This window comes from Mauremys mutica, chromosome 13 (genome assembly GCF_020497125.1).
Source record: "Mauremys mutica isolate MM-2020 ecotype Southern chromosome 13, ASM2049712v1, whole genome shotgun sequence".
NCBI classification, from domain to species: domain Eukaryota; kingdom Metazoa; phylum Chordata; order Testudines; family Geoemydidae; genus Mauremys; species Mauremys mutica.
In genome coordinates, this window is record NC_059084.1 from 8,421,433 (window position 1) to 8,437,599 (window position 16,167).

At 43.6% G+C, this 16,167-nt stretch overlaps 1 protein-coding gene across 8 annotated transcripts in view; it reads left to right on the forward strand.

Annotated features, from left to right (window-relative positions):
• Positions 1-3,949, forward strand: part of TAF4 (TATA-box binding protein associated factor 4) — an 87,644-nt gene extending 83,695 nt beyond the window's left edge. For 6 of the 8 annotated variants that reach the window (XM_044986251.1, XM_044986250.1, XM_044986249.1 and 3 more), the window contains one exon: positions 2,001-3,947. In XM_044986251.1, coding sequence (XP_044842186.1) covers positions 2,001-2,168 — 168 coding nt within the window. In that variant the 3' untranslated portion in view covers positions 2,169-3,947. Of the gene's footprint in view, positions 1-2,000 lie in introns of all 8 variants that reach the window. The other 2 variants (XM_044986245.1, XM_044986246.1) reach the window with 1 other exon arrangement.
• The last annotated feature ends 12,218 nt before the right edge of the window (positions 3,950-16,167 follow it).

Consider the following 16,167-nt stretch of genomic DNA (forward strand, 5'->3'; position numbering starts at 1 on the left):
AGTAACTATGGTTCTTTGAGATGTTGTAGTCAGTGTGGATCCCACAACCTGCCCTCCATCGCCACTTCTTGGAGTCTTTGGCTACCATGGGCTTCTAATTGAAAGGGACCTGGGGGAGGGTCATGGTCATTTTGCTCTTTATGCCCTCAAGTGGGAGCAGGGGTAGCATCAGATGAAGGGGTGCCCTGCTGGATAGTGTTTAAAAAAAAAAAAAAAAAAACACAACCCCAATCTCATGCACCTGTGTTGCATGCACTCCAGCACGGGGAGCCGTACTGATTACAGCATCTTGAAGAACTGCAGGTACTGTAGGGTAAGTAACTGTTCTTTAGTTAAATCTGTCTTCTCTTCCCCACTTTTGTGTTTTAAATAAATTCCACCTGACTAATCTGTTCACAGGATACCAAGCAGGTTGTGATACCTGGTGGGAAGAGTTGAAGCTAACCTGACAGTGAACTTTCAAGAAAAGTTAATCTAAAAACCAAAAGCACCTGGGTGACTTGAGCCTAAATCCCATTGAAAGCCCATAGGAATTAATCTCCTAAGGGTGAGATTTTTGTGCTGCCCCTCAGGGGAGGAGGGTGGCAGCAGCAGTGGGCTAAGGTGCTTTGCCTTCCTGATCATGGGCTGTTCTGGTATCTCTGGCATAACATACACAGCCCTGGAGGCCTTTCTAAATTATACCCCGACACACCCTGCCTTCAGCACACCCAGGCTTGTGAAAGGGTCCTCAGAAGGCAGCTTTTATGGCAGACTTCTGTAGTCCCTGCATTGGGGGAATTCTCTCTGCCAGACACAAGTCTTTAGGGACCCTTTACCACAAAGGTCCTTTTACCCTGTGCAAAGGGGTTGGAGTGGGGGTTAGGATCTCATCCTAAGTCAATTTTTAAAATGGGACTGAGGAGCCTAAGTCACTCAGGCACTTCTGAAAACTTTATTTTATAGCTACATCTGTGCAGTACCAGTATCTACTAAAGAGGTGTTTAGGGACATGATTTGAATAGCTTTTCCCAGCAGATGATGTGGACGATAAAAGAACTAGATTTTTTTGCAGGTTGTATACTAGAACAATGGGTGCTTCAGTCTGCTTCAGTGCTTCAGAACAAAATATCTCCCGTCTAATTGTTACCCCAAATTTGACATTCCTGCATGTACCCCAGAATTTGAAAGTGCAGCAGTCAGCAACTTTGTATGTTTAGCAACTACCAGCTGAAAACCAAACATCACATAGCTAGGAAAGGCCAACTAGCAAAACTGCGAACATGCAGCTATCCGAATGGGAGCATGGGATAAAAAGTGAATGTATTGTGAGAATAGAAGGAATGTTTGGGTGGCCAACCTTGGTCTTGAGCGCCTCTGATACGTAAGTTGTTTTTTTTTATTGTTTTGATAAGCGAAGAATAGTTTTGCTGAAATTAGGAGAATTGGTGACTCTATAGGAGCCACTATAGGTTATATGCTTTGTTTGAAGTTAGTTATAAAAGATTAGATGAAAGAATTTGCTTTGGAGCAGTCTGAAGAAGTTTTCTTTGGGCAAGGATCTCACAGCTAAGTTCCCCAGCAGCTAGATGGAAGGAGGGTCCCCCTGAAGCCTGGCTGCTGATCCCTCAAAATCATCTAACTTTAGATAAATACAGATGTTTTGAAATCTCTATACCTACTGCAAGTGTGTGTGTGTGCGCGTGTGCTTAAGATCTAATAAAGCAATTTTAGGTAAAAACACTCTGGCTTGTATCAATTGTATATCAGATGGATGAGCTGTGCCCCTGTTGATTTATTCCTGACGACGCCTGGAGAGGAACAGTTACGTTACCACTGTTCTAGGTTCTGAAAACCTTGGGTAACATAATGGCACACAGTACTGGATAAATTCCTGTGAGAAGTCCCTTGCTTTATATCACACACGTCTGTTGTTTGTAGAACTGTCAGAAGTTCTGGTCACAAAACATTCGCTGTAGATGTTTAAATGTTCTGACTCTAGCTTCTCTTCTCACTTCCAGGGGTCCAGTACAAGTACACCAGTCCCAGGCAGCTCTGGAGTTGGAACAACCAGACCGTTTACGCGACAAAGGATAACGCGGGTGAACCTCAGGGACCTCATATTTTGTTTAGAAAATGAGCGAGAGACAAGCCATTCACTATTGCTATACAAAGCATTCCTTAAGTAAAATGGAAAAGATCAAGGTATTTTTGACAGAGAGACGCCTGAGGACATTTTTTATATATTTGCAGATTACGCCTTTTTGTAACAAGCAAATGGGATATTGTTTCAAAAACAACCACCTCTTTACATGGAACAGTTTTTTATTCTTGTTTATAAAAAAAACAAAACCAACTCTTCAGTACAAGAGAAATACATTTCTTTAACAGTGAGGATACTTACAAGGCCTGTGGATACTATAAATGGACAATTAAACTTAACTCATCTCTTGATTGAGTGGCCTTCTTGCCAAACAAGCCATATATAAAGACTGATGGAATCGTTTAGCAAATAACTAGCTACCCTTTGTCATACCTGTAGCAGTTTCAACATTAATTGTGCATTTTAGTTCAGTTTTACTTAACTAAATTGATTATATAGGTATATGTCTACAGCAGATGACCTCATTTCATTTAGCTTTTTTTAAACAGTCAGTTAGCAAAGCAAACTGATTTTTAAGAATATTTATCTTTCCCCAAAAGGTTCAAATTCTAGAGGGATATACAATTAATTGAAACATAACCTCAATTTTTAATCACATTGCTTATTAGAGGCCCTGAAATCCCATAAAGGAGGGTTACTTCTGAATGTTTTTATCAGCATCTGTAAAAATGCATTTTATTTGCTATAGTTTGTAAAGCTGTAAAGTTTGAAAAAAGAAAAAAGGAAAAAAAAAGAAAAAGAGAAAAACCTTTTCAGCATAAATATATTTTACTTGCACTGTGTTTTTAGCTAAAGTGAAAGCTTAGATTAAATAAAATCAAAGTTGAGAGGAATCATCAAAGACTCTTTCTCAGTGTGAATCAAGTGTTGAAAAATGGTTGGTGTATTTTGTCAGTAATTGTACATAATTTTTGGCACATAACATAAAAAATGGCTATGTAAACTATAATTATTTTGCTAAAAGACTGTATGCAAGCTGTGGGCCTACTTTAAAGATGTCCAGAGCAAAGTCCCTTCTTTGTACCTATTTTTTTATTACAAATATACTAATTGGTTCTTTATATTTTCAGAGGTTATTGTATTAAATTGTCTATTGATAGTACTTTTATGACTGTAAATACTTTGGCTTTCTTCGTGTGAACTCTCATGTTAGAATTTAACTCTCTTGCGTGTAAACTGAATGCTGATCAGTATTTTTATCAACACCTGACAACTGTTACACCTTTTATTTTGTCTTTTAGGAAATCCTGTCTTTCCATTTTTTTTCATGTAAATTTTGCACAGTTACTTGTTCATATGTAAATATTTTACTTTCAAAAATGAAGTTTTTAATTGCTATTGTTTTATATAGGATTGAAAGAAAATTAACTCCTTTATTAAAAACAAATTTATCTGTATTTGCTAATGCATTTTCACTCTCTACATCTTTCCTCCTCTTGGATTTATTTTTCTTAACACAGAAATAAGATCCCTCTATGGGAGGGGATGCTACCTTCCAATGATGCACTTTATTTCTTTTAAGCTTGCTTGCTTTAACCAATATTTTGAAGGCATATAACTACCCTCGCTACGAATCCAGAAATTTCACTGTCCGCCTAAGGCGTTCTGTGTAAAGATCAAGGGTAGAATATCTGTAGCAGGGAAGTCTTGTATAGAGACCGTGACATTTTGTTTTGACTTAGTATTTTATGAAGAACTTCATTATGTTCACATTGAGGGCCAGACTGCCCTCAGATGCACATGTGCTACGGTCATTGACATCAATGAGAGGCATGTGAAGTATCTCAAAAGAGAACGTGGTGCTAAATTTTAAAGGAACAGTGTCAGGGAATTTATTTTCAAATAGGTAGGTTTCTTTAAGTGTGTTTTCTATGCTGTAGGTTATTAAAATCTATTGTATTTTTCACTATTAATGCTGTCCATTCACTTTTTGAATTTTATTCAGATTGGACAGTGCAAAAAGATTGCTCACAAATTCCCTTTTGTTTCCATTAGTGAGGCCCACGTTCTGCCATCAAACCGATGCAGAGTCCTGTTCATTTCAGCAGGTATCTTTGCAGGTGGATGGAACTGTCAGTGCAGATATTGCAGGCTACTGTCCCAAACTCACTATTGGCTAATATCGACTTAGGACACCGCACTGCAGTAACTTAAGCCTGTGAGAAACTATATGCATGTGAGTGTAGTGCCATTGAACTCGATGGGATGACTCCCTGGAGTAAATTTACTCACCTGAGCAAGTGTCTGATTGGGGCTAAAGCATTTCCTCCTGGTTCTTGTGCTCTATTTCAATGCTGAGTTCACAAATACTGGTGGGAAATCAAACAAATCCAGACATCTGCTTTCACTGCAACTTTTTAAAAATTAGATTTTAAAAACTTTGAAACTGTTTTAGAGCCAAAGCAGTATCGTAACATTCCTTTAAACATAAAAACACCTATTTTAAATGTTAGATGCCATTTAGAGTTGCAAGGAAAAACATAGAAGCTGGAATTTAGGTCTTGGCAGGTAAGTGGAGAAGAAACTAATTTAAATATCACCTCAGTTTTCATGTTTAATTCTTAAAGCACAATATGGGATGGTAAGGCTTGGCCCAGAGGTTTTACTGGCAGGGGTTTGAGATGGCCACGTTATTTACAAGTGGCAGATCCGTATTTGAGTAATGAAAGTCATCACAAATGTACCTAACCCAATGCTGTAGCATATTTGTATATACCATATTTAGCAGCGAAAGTGTTGTAGAAATATTCTGGAGAGACTTAAGTTGTATTGGGGAGGGAAAAGAAATTACTTTATTTCTCTCCATCCATTGGGCTCCCTTAGTAGCGTGAGTCCACTTATACAGACTACTGAAGAGAAATTTTAAAACCCTCTTTAGAAAGGCCCCCAAATCCTTTTTCTATACGTACAAAGTAAATATTCTAGGACTTCTCAGGGCTTGTAAATGTGCTGTTTATCCCGCTGGCAATCTCCCCTTTCCAATAGTGCAAAGTGACCAGTGGGAGCTGTGAACTCTTGAGGTACCGGACCGTAAGGCTATCACGAGTGCAGAACTGAACACTACCTAATCCGGATGTTGGGTTCTTAGTCTTTTTTGGAGGGTGGGAGGGGCGGAAGGAGAAGAGGGGTTGTGGGCGTTTCCAGAATTGGGAGGAAATGTGTTTTAGTATGTTGATTATTTAAATAATGGGCAACTATGAAGTTGCTCAGAAGTCTGGGATATTAGGGGAAAAGTTCTGGTCGAGAGGGATTAATGGAGAAGCAAGCAGACAAAGTTGTCCGACTTGCTGAATGAATGTAACTTTAGCCCAGGGACCCTCAATTTAGCATATGGCTATCAGCCCATGTATGTGGCACGTGTGTGAGTGCATATGTGTATTTTGGGGATCATAAGTGGTTGAATGTTTTTTTAGAAGATTTTCTGCTCCCGTGTGGGGATTCCAGACACAATCTAAATAATGTCGTCTTCGCCCTTATGGGTGGCATCTACAATCTCAACAAAGGAATGATGCAAATAATTATATTTCAATGCATCCTTAAGTCTCTAGGTGTCATGTGATTGAGATGTAGGAAAAAATAAACCAGGGAAATCTGTGTTCAAGTGACTGCTATAGAGCAGTGGTTCCCAAATGTGTTCCGCCGCTTGTGCAGGGAAAGCCCCTGGCGGGCTGGGCCCGTTTGTTTACCTGCCGTGTCCACAGGTTTGGCCAATCACAGCTCCCCGTGGCCGTGGTTTGCTGCTCCAGGCCAATGGGAGCTGCTGGAAGTGGCTGCGGTTCGCTGCTCTAGGCCAATGGGAGCTGCTGGAAGCAGCCGCCACTTCCAGCAGCTCCCATTGGCCTGGAGCAGCAAACTGCGGCCACTGGCAGCCTCAGTCGGCCGAACCTGCAGACGCGGCAGGTAAACAAACCGGCCTGGCCCACCAGGGGTTTTCCCTGCACAAGTGGGGGAACAAGTTTGGGAACCACTGCTATAGAGAGATCTGCAATGCAATAAAGAAATGGGAGAATGACTTTGACTTTATTTTCTTAGCCCAAGCAGCACGGAAGGCAGTATGTAGTTGTAATAGACCTGAACTATTGATACTATTCATCTGGCATGAAAATTCAGCAAAACAATTAGAATTTAATAAAAGGAGTACTTGTGGCACCTTAGAGACTAACAAATTTATTTCAGCATGAGCTTTCGTGAGCTACAGCTCACTTCATAGATGTGTATGCATCCGAAGAAGTGAGCTGTAGCTCACGAAAGCTCATGCTGAAATAAATTTGTTAGTCTTTAAGGTGCCACAAGTACTCCTGTTCTTTTTGCGGATACAGACTAACACAGCTGCTACTCCGAAACCTGTCAGAATTTAATAAGGCGCTCTGAACTAACCTGTTTTCCTATAATAAAATAGGGGTCCCATGAACAAACCTCTCAGAATGTCCACAAAATTTGCAGTAGTCATTAGGCTTTTTAATATGATCCAGAAAATTTTTGTCTAAGTTAGACAATAGGTTGAGCTACTAAGTAATACAATGATTGTAATATGACTGTTATTTCCATGTTCAAATGTCTGCCCAGATAGTAAAGCCCTACTTTTCGTGTGTGCGTGTGTGTGTCCATCCGTCCTAAGGTACTATGACTTGGTTATTTGCTATTCGAGTTCCAGTGTGTGTGTGTGTATATATACTCAAGCACGGGTTTTTGGATGTGAAGATGGAGGCTCCTGAAAATGTACCAAGCTTCAATATTAAAATTGGTTATAACCTGCAGAACAAATTGTAAACGGAAGTGAGTTCAACCTGATCCTGTGGTTTTTGAAAATATAGCACAGCCCTACATTTTTATAGTTTCTTGTTTTTTAGTTAAGGGAGGCAGTGTGGTTGCATTGATGGAACACTGGAGTGGAACCTAGAAGAGAGGGTAGGCCTGGGCACTCCTCTGGTTGACTGGAAAAGGCAGTGCAGAAACCCTCTCATGCAAGAGGGAGAAAGACTACTGAGTTTGGAGCTAGGCCTCTAGGGAGAAAGCCCTGGGGGGCATAGCTCTGCCCAAAAGTGGCAGGATGACCCTGCAGAGTCTGGGACGGGGTGGAGTGTCTGTGGAGCAGTGAGCCCAGGTAAGGGGTGAAGTTAGGTTTGTTTGTGTTTAGTTTATTGGACTCCTTGTTTACCCCAGAATGGGTGGCACTAAATGTGACCTGGCTGAGTCACGAGTCTAGGCAGACCAATGCAGGGCTGGAGCAGCTGTTGGCACTTGTTACTAGAGGAGACGTACCTGCAACACCATGCCTAGCGACAAGGGGATGATCCAGCGGTGAGTCCACTTGTCACCCCTCTATGCACTGTACTTTGTAGGAGGAAGTGAGCAATGAGACAGTAAGACCAAATGCTGTGAAAATAAGTTTGTGCTGTTCCATCCAATAGCAAAATAAGCTACTGAGAGCAATCTTAATTGTAAGTAAATTTTCTCTAACTTATTTCAGCATGCACAGAGCACTATGATTTCTAGGACAAACCAAAACATTGCAGTTGGCTTGTAGGCTAAGCTGTTGAGAACAAATACCTTCAATATTTCAAGATCAACACTCCACAACAGTTAGAAGTTTGGCCCCTATCTCTATGGGAGAACACTGTTTTCAAAACAACATATCATCCACGCACACAACCTGATTCTTTTACTTTAAGGACATTTTACACCACCCTGGCATGGCAAAGGGGACTTAATGTGCATATAATACTCCTGAGGGCATTCTGCACCCCAAAAATGGATTCACCAACGGCAAGTCATGACTGACTAACCTGGTTTCCTCCTATGATATAACTGATGCTGGGGATATGGGGAAAGCAGTGGTGCTTGACTTTAGCAAAGCTTTTGATAGGGTCTCCCACAGTATTCTTGCCAGCAAGTTAAAGTAGTATGGATTGGCTGAATGGACTATAAAGTGGATAGAAAGTTGGCTAGAGCGTCAGGCTTAACAAGTAGTGATCAACGGCTTAATGTCTAGTTGGAAGCTGGTATCAAGCGGAATGCCCTAGGGGTTGGTCCTGGGGCCGGTTTTGCTTCAGATCTTCATTAATGATCTGGCTGCTGCGATGGATTGCCCCCTCAGGAAGTTTGCAGATGCCTCTAAGCTTGGGGGAGAGGTAGATACGCTGGAGGTTAGAGATAGAGTCGGGGCAGCTCCAAGCACCAGCGCTCCAAGCATGTGCCTGGGGTGGCAAGCCACAGGGGGGTGCTCTGCCGGTCGCCGCTAGTGCGGCAGGCAGGGTGCCTTCGGCTGCTTGCCTGTGGAGGGTCTACTGGTCCCACGGCTTTGGTGGACCTCCCGCAGGCATGCCTGCAGAGGGTCGGCTGGTCCCGCGGCTTCAGCGGACCTCCCCCAGGTGTGCCTGCGGGAGGTCCGCCGAAGCTGCGGGACCAGTGGACCCTCCATGCTTGGGGCGGCAAAATGTCTAGAGCCGCCCCTGGATAGGGTGCAGAAAGCCCAGGATGGGATGATTTAGTTGGGGTGGGTCCTGCTTTGAGCAGGGGGTTGGACTAGATGACCTCCTGAGGTCCCTTCCAACCCTGATATTCTATGACCCTGTGGCCAGCAGCTACTGTCTGCTGTCTGACTCCTCATTTCCTCCCTCCACTTCTTCCTATCTTGGCCTTCCTTCAGGCCCTTTCCCTCAGCTGTTTGCTGGACTTTTACTGTACAGCTGCCTCTCTCTAGGGGGTATCATTTCAGAAAATTCCAAGGGAGAGGGGTCAGCAGTTTATTATGTGATTATATTATATCCGGCATTTGTGGGAGGGGAGGAGTGGAAGACAGTGGATCATACAGACCTATGACATGGCAGGGGGCAACAGCTCCCCTTGCTCCATAGCAACCAATACTGCTGCTCTAGGCTTTTCCTCTACTCTGTCAACCAGCAAGGTACTGCTGACTCCTTCCCTTCTCCCTGTAGCCGCCTTCTCATCTAGGCTTCCTCCCTTTATCCCCAGCACCCAGCTCCACCCCACAACTGGGCTTCATCTTCAGCTGAGTCTAGCCCACCCGCCAGGTGCAACCAGCTGCACTAACTGTTCTCTCTCCCATTAACTCCTTTCCTTACCCACATGGAGTACGTACCGCGTCCCAAAGGAACCAAATGCCGCTCATTAATTCATACACATTGTCCTACTGATGTGTAACCAGGAAAGCTCCCAGGGACAAGCCAAACAGGATTTGACTCCAGCTGCTTTGTGGAAAACAGGAAGCAGTAGCAACTGTGCCACTGCAGAAAAAGGAAAGGGAAAATACCCTTTCATGAAGGGAGCTATTTCTGAAATAGCAGATCATTACGGGTTCAATCCTTGAGGGGGCCATTTGGGGATTGGTTCTGTTTTGAGCAGGGGGTTGGACTAGAGGATGTCTTGAGGTCCCTTCCAACGCTAATAATCTATGATTTTATGATTATGTAGAGTCTAGTACCAGCTTAAAAAAAAAAGTCCCTCCCCTCTCTCTTCCCCACGCCCCCCACCCAAATATTTGCTGTAACATAAGCAACAGCCCACATCTCTCACTAACCAAGAAAGCATGTGGCTCAAGACTGGTAATTCCTTAAACACATTTCACAAAGTCTGGAAGTTCTATTAAAGGGATAGGAGTGAAATTCGATAAAGGAATATTGGCTTTCACCTCTAGCTCTCTGGTTCAAATCTAGCCCAAAGCTGGTGGTGGGTGATAAGAGTTATGTGCCGGCTGTTTGGTGGCCTATGTGAAATGAGCTGGTTGTGACCTCTGTTCATTTACGATAGGGCACGAGTTCATAGCGTAGAAAGCCCCAGGGGGACGCTGTCCTGATCTGCACACCTAGGAATGGTCTCAGTAGAACCAGCAAGGAGTGATTGACAGTCACACCCACAGGTAATACCACCAGGGCAAGGATGAGGCAGAGGGACGGGGTAGTACAAGCTGTAATGCTACTGCCCCTGCTTTCCCCACTCTTTGAATAAATAAAATGCTGCCTGCTCCAGGTCTGACAATTGATTGTCTTTCACAGTCACCAAAGTCACTTACCAGTAATAATACCTAGCTCTGATATATTGCTTTTCCTCCGTGGTTCTCAAAGCACTTTAAAATGGGAATAGTGACACTGACCGCCTTTTATACAGATGGGGCATCTGAGAGTGTCTACACAGCACCAAAAACCAAAACCAAAACCTGGCAGCGAGTCTCAGAGCCCAGATCAGCACACTCAGACTCACTCAGGAGCAATGGGACAATAATACTTGCCATTCCTGTCTCCCGGGTGCAAGCTTACTTAATGCTGAGGAACCTGCGATGGAAAGTGCTATACAACTTTTTATTATTTTTTTATCCTTTTACCTCCCAGATAGAAAAAGAGAGGTACACAGAACCTATACACAGCTCTGCTTGTTTCACCCACATCTGGTATCCAAATGGCTTAGGAATCCAATATTGGCTGACATACTGATATGTGATCAGAGGAGAGAACAGAGGCCTGTGAATTTAAACACCAGCATTTCCTGTCAATCCGACAGCTCAGACTATAGTGATGAGCGCATTGTAAGAACCTATATAGACAAGAATGGGACATTTCCTCCTTTGGACAGCAGATGGTGCTGTCAGCCTATGTAAAATAATCATATTCAGTATCAGGGAATGAAGAAATAAATGTGATTTCACAATCCCTCTAGATCCGTCTTTGGCAAAAAAAAAAGTCCTTTTGAATTTGCATGCAAGGAAAAAGCTTTTCTACTTTATGCAAGATATAATGTAAATTATTCATCTACCTCACTCTAAATAATAGAAAATGGGAAGGGGAAAAAGGTGTGTGTGTGTGTGGGCAGGGGGAGATTAGTTTAGTTGGCAAAAATCTTCAAATAAATAAAAAGTAGAATGTCCCAAAGTATTTCAGCATGCTGGGATCAAAAGACTATTTATTTATGCATTTAAGTCTTTATGCAGGTTAGACTAGCTGAGTTTAGCAGATGTCTGCGAGTTTACAAGTGAAACCCAATTTAAAAGCGAGGCAGGGAATTGATAAGGGTGCAGAATAAAAGGAGTGCTACAAGAATACAAGCATCTAGAAAACAGGATGCAAACACTGAAAGGGGACACTTGGTGATCTAGAGATGTAAGGAAATCAATGTCATAATGCACAGTACTTACAAGATCAACATTTTAACCTCCACCTTTTAACACCTTGATTCCATTTTCTTTAAACGAATCTAATTTCTTCAAGTTTTGAATCTATCCGGTTGGAGAGAAGAAAATGCAAATTTCCCTTACAATGGTTTTTCAGAGGTTGGGTTTGAGCCAAATGGAGCATTTGTGGCCGTCAGAGATGGAATGTAATTTCTCTTCCAAATACCTCTGGACTATCGTTAATAAAGGCTTTTAAATGTAGAAGCAGACAAAGCCTAGACACCCAGGAAAGACAAACACGCTCCAGACTCAGTGCTACTGAGTGCAGCTTGGGGACTTTGGGGGAGTTTGGTCTTCTTGGAGCAAAGTTGCATTTTTCTTTCTGGTGACTGTTTTCAAGGTTCTTTGCAGGTTTAGATTAGCTGGGAAATACCAGCCACCCTCTGCTTATTTTGAGTTAGTTTAAATGCTTCTGTTTGCACTTACTGTGTAATTTGTGTGTGCATGTGTGTGTGTGTGTGTGTGTGAGAGAGAGAGAGAGAGTCACACAGTTATCTATAGGCTCTTTGCTGTACGTCTTGTTCAGATGAAAACAAAGATCTCTGTTCTCCCCTCTGTGGGAATAAACCCATGTAGGAAAGAAGCAACTCATTGGACTCTCCTCCACAGTTGTGCTGATTTATGTTCTGCAAAACTGACCAGTCTCCATTTTAAATGCCTTTTATGTCTTGGTTTTAATTCATTTTCTCGTGTGTAGCCTAATCAGTAAATTTCCAAACTTTGGCCTGAGTTGTCCAGGGTCTTTGCCATGGGGCTAAACAGGCTGAGGTGTCTTTACTTGAAAGCTGTGTTGTTAATGTGACCCTGTAGCTGTATGCCCTTGACGCTCTCGGCCCACTTAGTCCATCAGAACTCAGAGGTTCTCTCTGCCCCTTACCCAAGGATTCCCGAGTCCTGCAGAAGACAAGGGGTATCCATAAGTACTCCTGTTGCCTCTGCTCTGCTGCCCATTCCTCCCAGATCCTCCCAGTCCTACAGTTCCTGTAGGAATCGTGCTTTCAGGGGCTCCCTCTAGCACGGCTGTCTCCAAAACCACCTCCCAAAGCTTCCTCAGCACAGGGATGAAACAGCAAGTTACCACAGCGTTGTTGCTACCCAGCTGGCTGGTAAGGGGGAGAATTGGGAGGAGCCCAACTGGCTTAATATACCCTGGCATCCCTCTTCCAACAGCTGAGCTGGGACCCTGCAGAAGGGCTTCTGCCGAGAGAGAGCAAGGGGGAGCGGAGCATGCAGCAGAGATGACCCCGCTCCTCCTTCCATGGCTGCAGGATCCCATCCACACACACAGCTGGAGAGGAGCTGAGGCACAAGTGCTCCATCTTCCGTCTGCTCATGGGATTCCTGCCCTTCCAACACTGCTGACAACCTTCTGAGCATGCACAGCTCCTGCTGCGCAAGTGTGAATGCAGGTCAAAAAGATGAGAAAATACTGTGATATTACACAACTGCTTTAGGACTCTGGTCCACCTGGAGCTTTCTGACTGGCCGCAAATGCTGTCATGCCTACAGCCCTAATGCTCTGCAGATGCATCAATTCCAGTTCATAATAGCCCCAGGGTCAGTACATCGTTAGGGGATTATTTCATTCCCCAGGTTAAAGTCCATCAGCCTTTAGTTCTTTACCATATACATTCCCCCAAGGTGTGTTATAATCACCCCAAAATGCAAGGTCTACTGTGTCCTGTTCCTTTGCAGGTGGGGAAGAACAGAATCAGCGTAAATCACAGTAATCAAGATGTTCTCTAACAAATAAACTCCAGCATCTCTGGCGGTGAGGAGGCAAAGGCACCGTCTGGCTCTCTGTGAAGGGCCGTGTTCAGCAGTAATCTTATTTGTAACGTAATCAATATGTTTACTGAAGGGGAGAATATCATCAAGTATTACTTTAAGATACTTAGGAGATGTGACACAATCCAAAGTGGAACCCACAACTCGAAATGTAAAGGTATTAGCCTGACTGAATTTGCTAATAGAAAAAACCAGCTACAGTTTTATCAAGACTGACAGAGGAAGAGAGGTTTATTAAGCCCACTGATCACATAGGCTGTTTTAGAGAGGAAGGTAGTCGAGGGAGAAGGAACATCATTGACAGTAAGTGAAAGAGCATTGTCATCTGCATCCATAAATCATTTTCAGCAGGCCTGGAGCCTGCCGTTCCCCGGCCACAGCTTGAATCCTGTATGAGCAGAGCAACATGTGGCTGAGCGGGTGTAGAGGCAGATCTTGAGCTGTAAATTTCCATTCTTCTGTGGACTTCAATGGAGCAACACTGATTTACATCAGCTGAGGATACAGTCCATTACACCTGGAGCGGGGAACTAATTTCTGAAACTTGTTATCTTTTAACCAAGGAGATCTTGACTTCAGGTTTGGATCACGATTGGACAATTGGCTTCAATACGATCCTGGAAACACTTATGCGTGTGCTTAGCTTTGATTATGTGTCTTGTCTCATTGAAGTCAATGGGACTGCTCATATGAGTGAAGGAAACTCATGTGCTTACGTCGTCATAGGATTTAGGTACATCTTCATAGTCCCCTGGCTCAGATCCCCAGCCAGTGCGTGAAGAGACCAGTGTAACGCTTGTCTACAAGGCATTTTCTGCTTTCTCTAGTGCTTTGTCTACAGCTTGCATGGGAAGAATCCTTTGACTCATGTAAGAGCAAAAGATTTTGAACTGGGAAATTCACACTAGCCAGCCATTTTCATTGAGCTCTGTTGAGCAAAGAGGACTGCGATTTCTGGGGCACTTGGAAGAGCAAGCTCGTTAGGCGGGAGACCAGAGGCAAAGTGAAGAGGAGGTAGATATCCTATGATGTGGTGGGGACAAATGAGTGGGCATCTGGCGTGATGGACAAAATCTTCACTGGAAGCCAAAGAAAGTGCATGACCAGGGTTGTATGGGAGAGGTGGGTCACCTACATGAGAGGAACTAAGTTTAAATAACTTTCTCTTTTGAAGAAGTAGAATTGTTCCTACCGCTGAGAGGAAGAAGCACTTTTGAATGCGGAAAAAATCCTTAGAAAGTCCCTATGGAGATTTTCCGTAAGTGATTAGAGAGGAGAAATTCCGGTGGTATTTTAAAGTGAACTTTCCTAGTACATCTGTGTGTAACAGCCACTGCTGTTTAATCTGCTGGACAGCAGGACCAGAATTTTCAGAAAGGCTCAGCGTCCGCAATAAGTGTCACGATGGGAGCTGCTGGGTGCTGAGCTCTTCTGGAAATCTGGCCCTTATTTGGGTGCCTAAATGGGAACTCAGTTTGGAAAATTAGAGGTTTTCTGGAAAATCTGACTTCCACCGGCTTAGCACAGGCAAGGATAGTTGTCTGGGAAAGGCTAAGATGCCTCTTTATAAAAAGACCATATTTGTACAGTATGTCACAAATATACCTGAAACTACAAGGAACCTTGGTCAAGTAACTTCTACCAGGCTAAAACTGTTAATCTTAGAAAAGAGACAACTAAGGGGGGATATGATAGAGGTCTATACAATGGTGAATGGTGTGGAGAAAGTGAATAGGGGAGTGTTATTTACCCCTTCACATAACACAAGAACAAATGAAATTAAGGTTAGTTTTAAACCGGCTGCCTAGGGAAGTATTTCTCAGACAATGCGTCATCAAGCTGTGGAACTCATTGCCAGGGGGATGGTTGTGGAGGCCCAGAGTGTAACTGAGCTCACAAAAGACTTAGATCATTCATGGAGGATAAGTCCATCAAAGGCTTTTGGACAAGATGGTCAGGGATACCCAGCCTGGGCTCTGGCTGTCTCTAAACCTCTGCCTGCTAGAAGCTGGGACTGGATATCACGGGTTGCATCATTCAGTAATTGCTCAGTTCTGTTCATCTCTCTGAAGCCTCTGGCACTGGCCACTGTCAAAAGACCGATTATTGGGCTAGATGGACTATTGGTCTGACCCAGTATGACCATTCTTATGTTCTTATGCTACGTAAGAGCCATGTAATAATAATAATAATGCTAATAAACAATGATGTAAGCCCAAAAGAAACGATGCAAGTTCACCCCACCATTTTCCATCAGACTGACAGCAGGATTCATTTGTTCTGAACATTGAAGTGTACAGTCTGGCAGGTCTGACATATTGACACTGGCACAATTGATAATGGCAGCTGTGTCAAAATGTCAGTCTGGATACGATGGTTTTCAAATATAGATTCTTGCCTACAGGTTGGGAGGGTGCAACAGGGCTGAGGAAAAGGAGGAGGCTGTCTTGAACCTAACTTGCCAGTGCTATGTCCTTTGAATCACCTTGTGGTGCTATTTGGTTTATAGACATGTGATATGTCCTCACTCTGCTGGAGTATGTTTGGGTTCCAGACTGTGTTTCCATTTGACCTGTGAAAGTCTGGCCCCAGCTTCTTGTCCTTTCTCGAGTTTCAACTGCCATTCTTCTGCCTGAGTAACAGTGATTACGCTTGCATCTGTAAGATTTCTGGATCAGACTGTTAGAGACACGATACTAATAGAAGCAGCTGCTTCAAAGGAAGGTGTAAAACTTCCATAATGGACAAGCGTGCCCATGGAGGAAGTTTCTTCCTGACCCCAGTGAATTAGTAGTTGGCTTGTATCCTGAAGCATGAGAGTTTATATCCCTTATAATTTTTTATCTTATCTAATGCAGTGGTTCTCAAAGCCGGTCCGCTGCTTGTTCAGGAAAAGCTCCTGGCGGGCCAGGCCAGTTTGTTTGCCTGGTGCGTCCGCAGGTTCGGCCGATCACAGCAGTTCGCTGCTCCAGGCCACGGGGGGCTGCTGGAAGTGGTGTGGGCCGAGGGATGTGCTGGCCGGCCTTCCCGCAGCCCTATTGGCCTGGAGCAG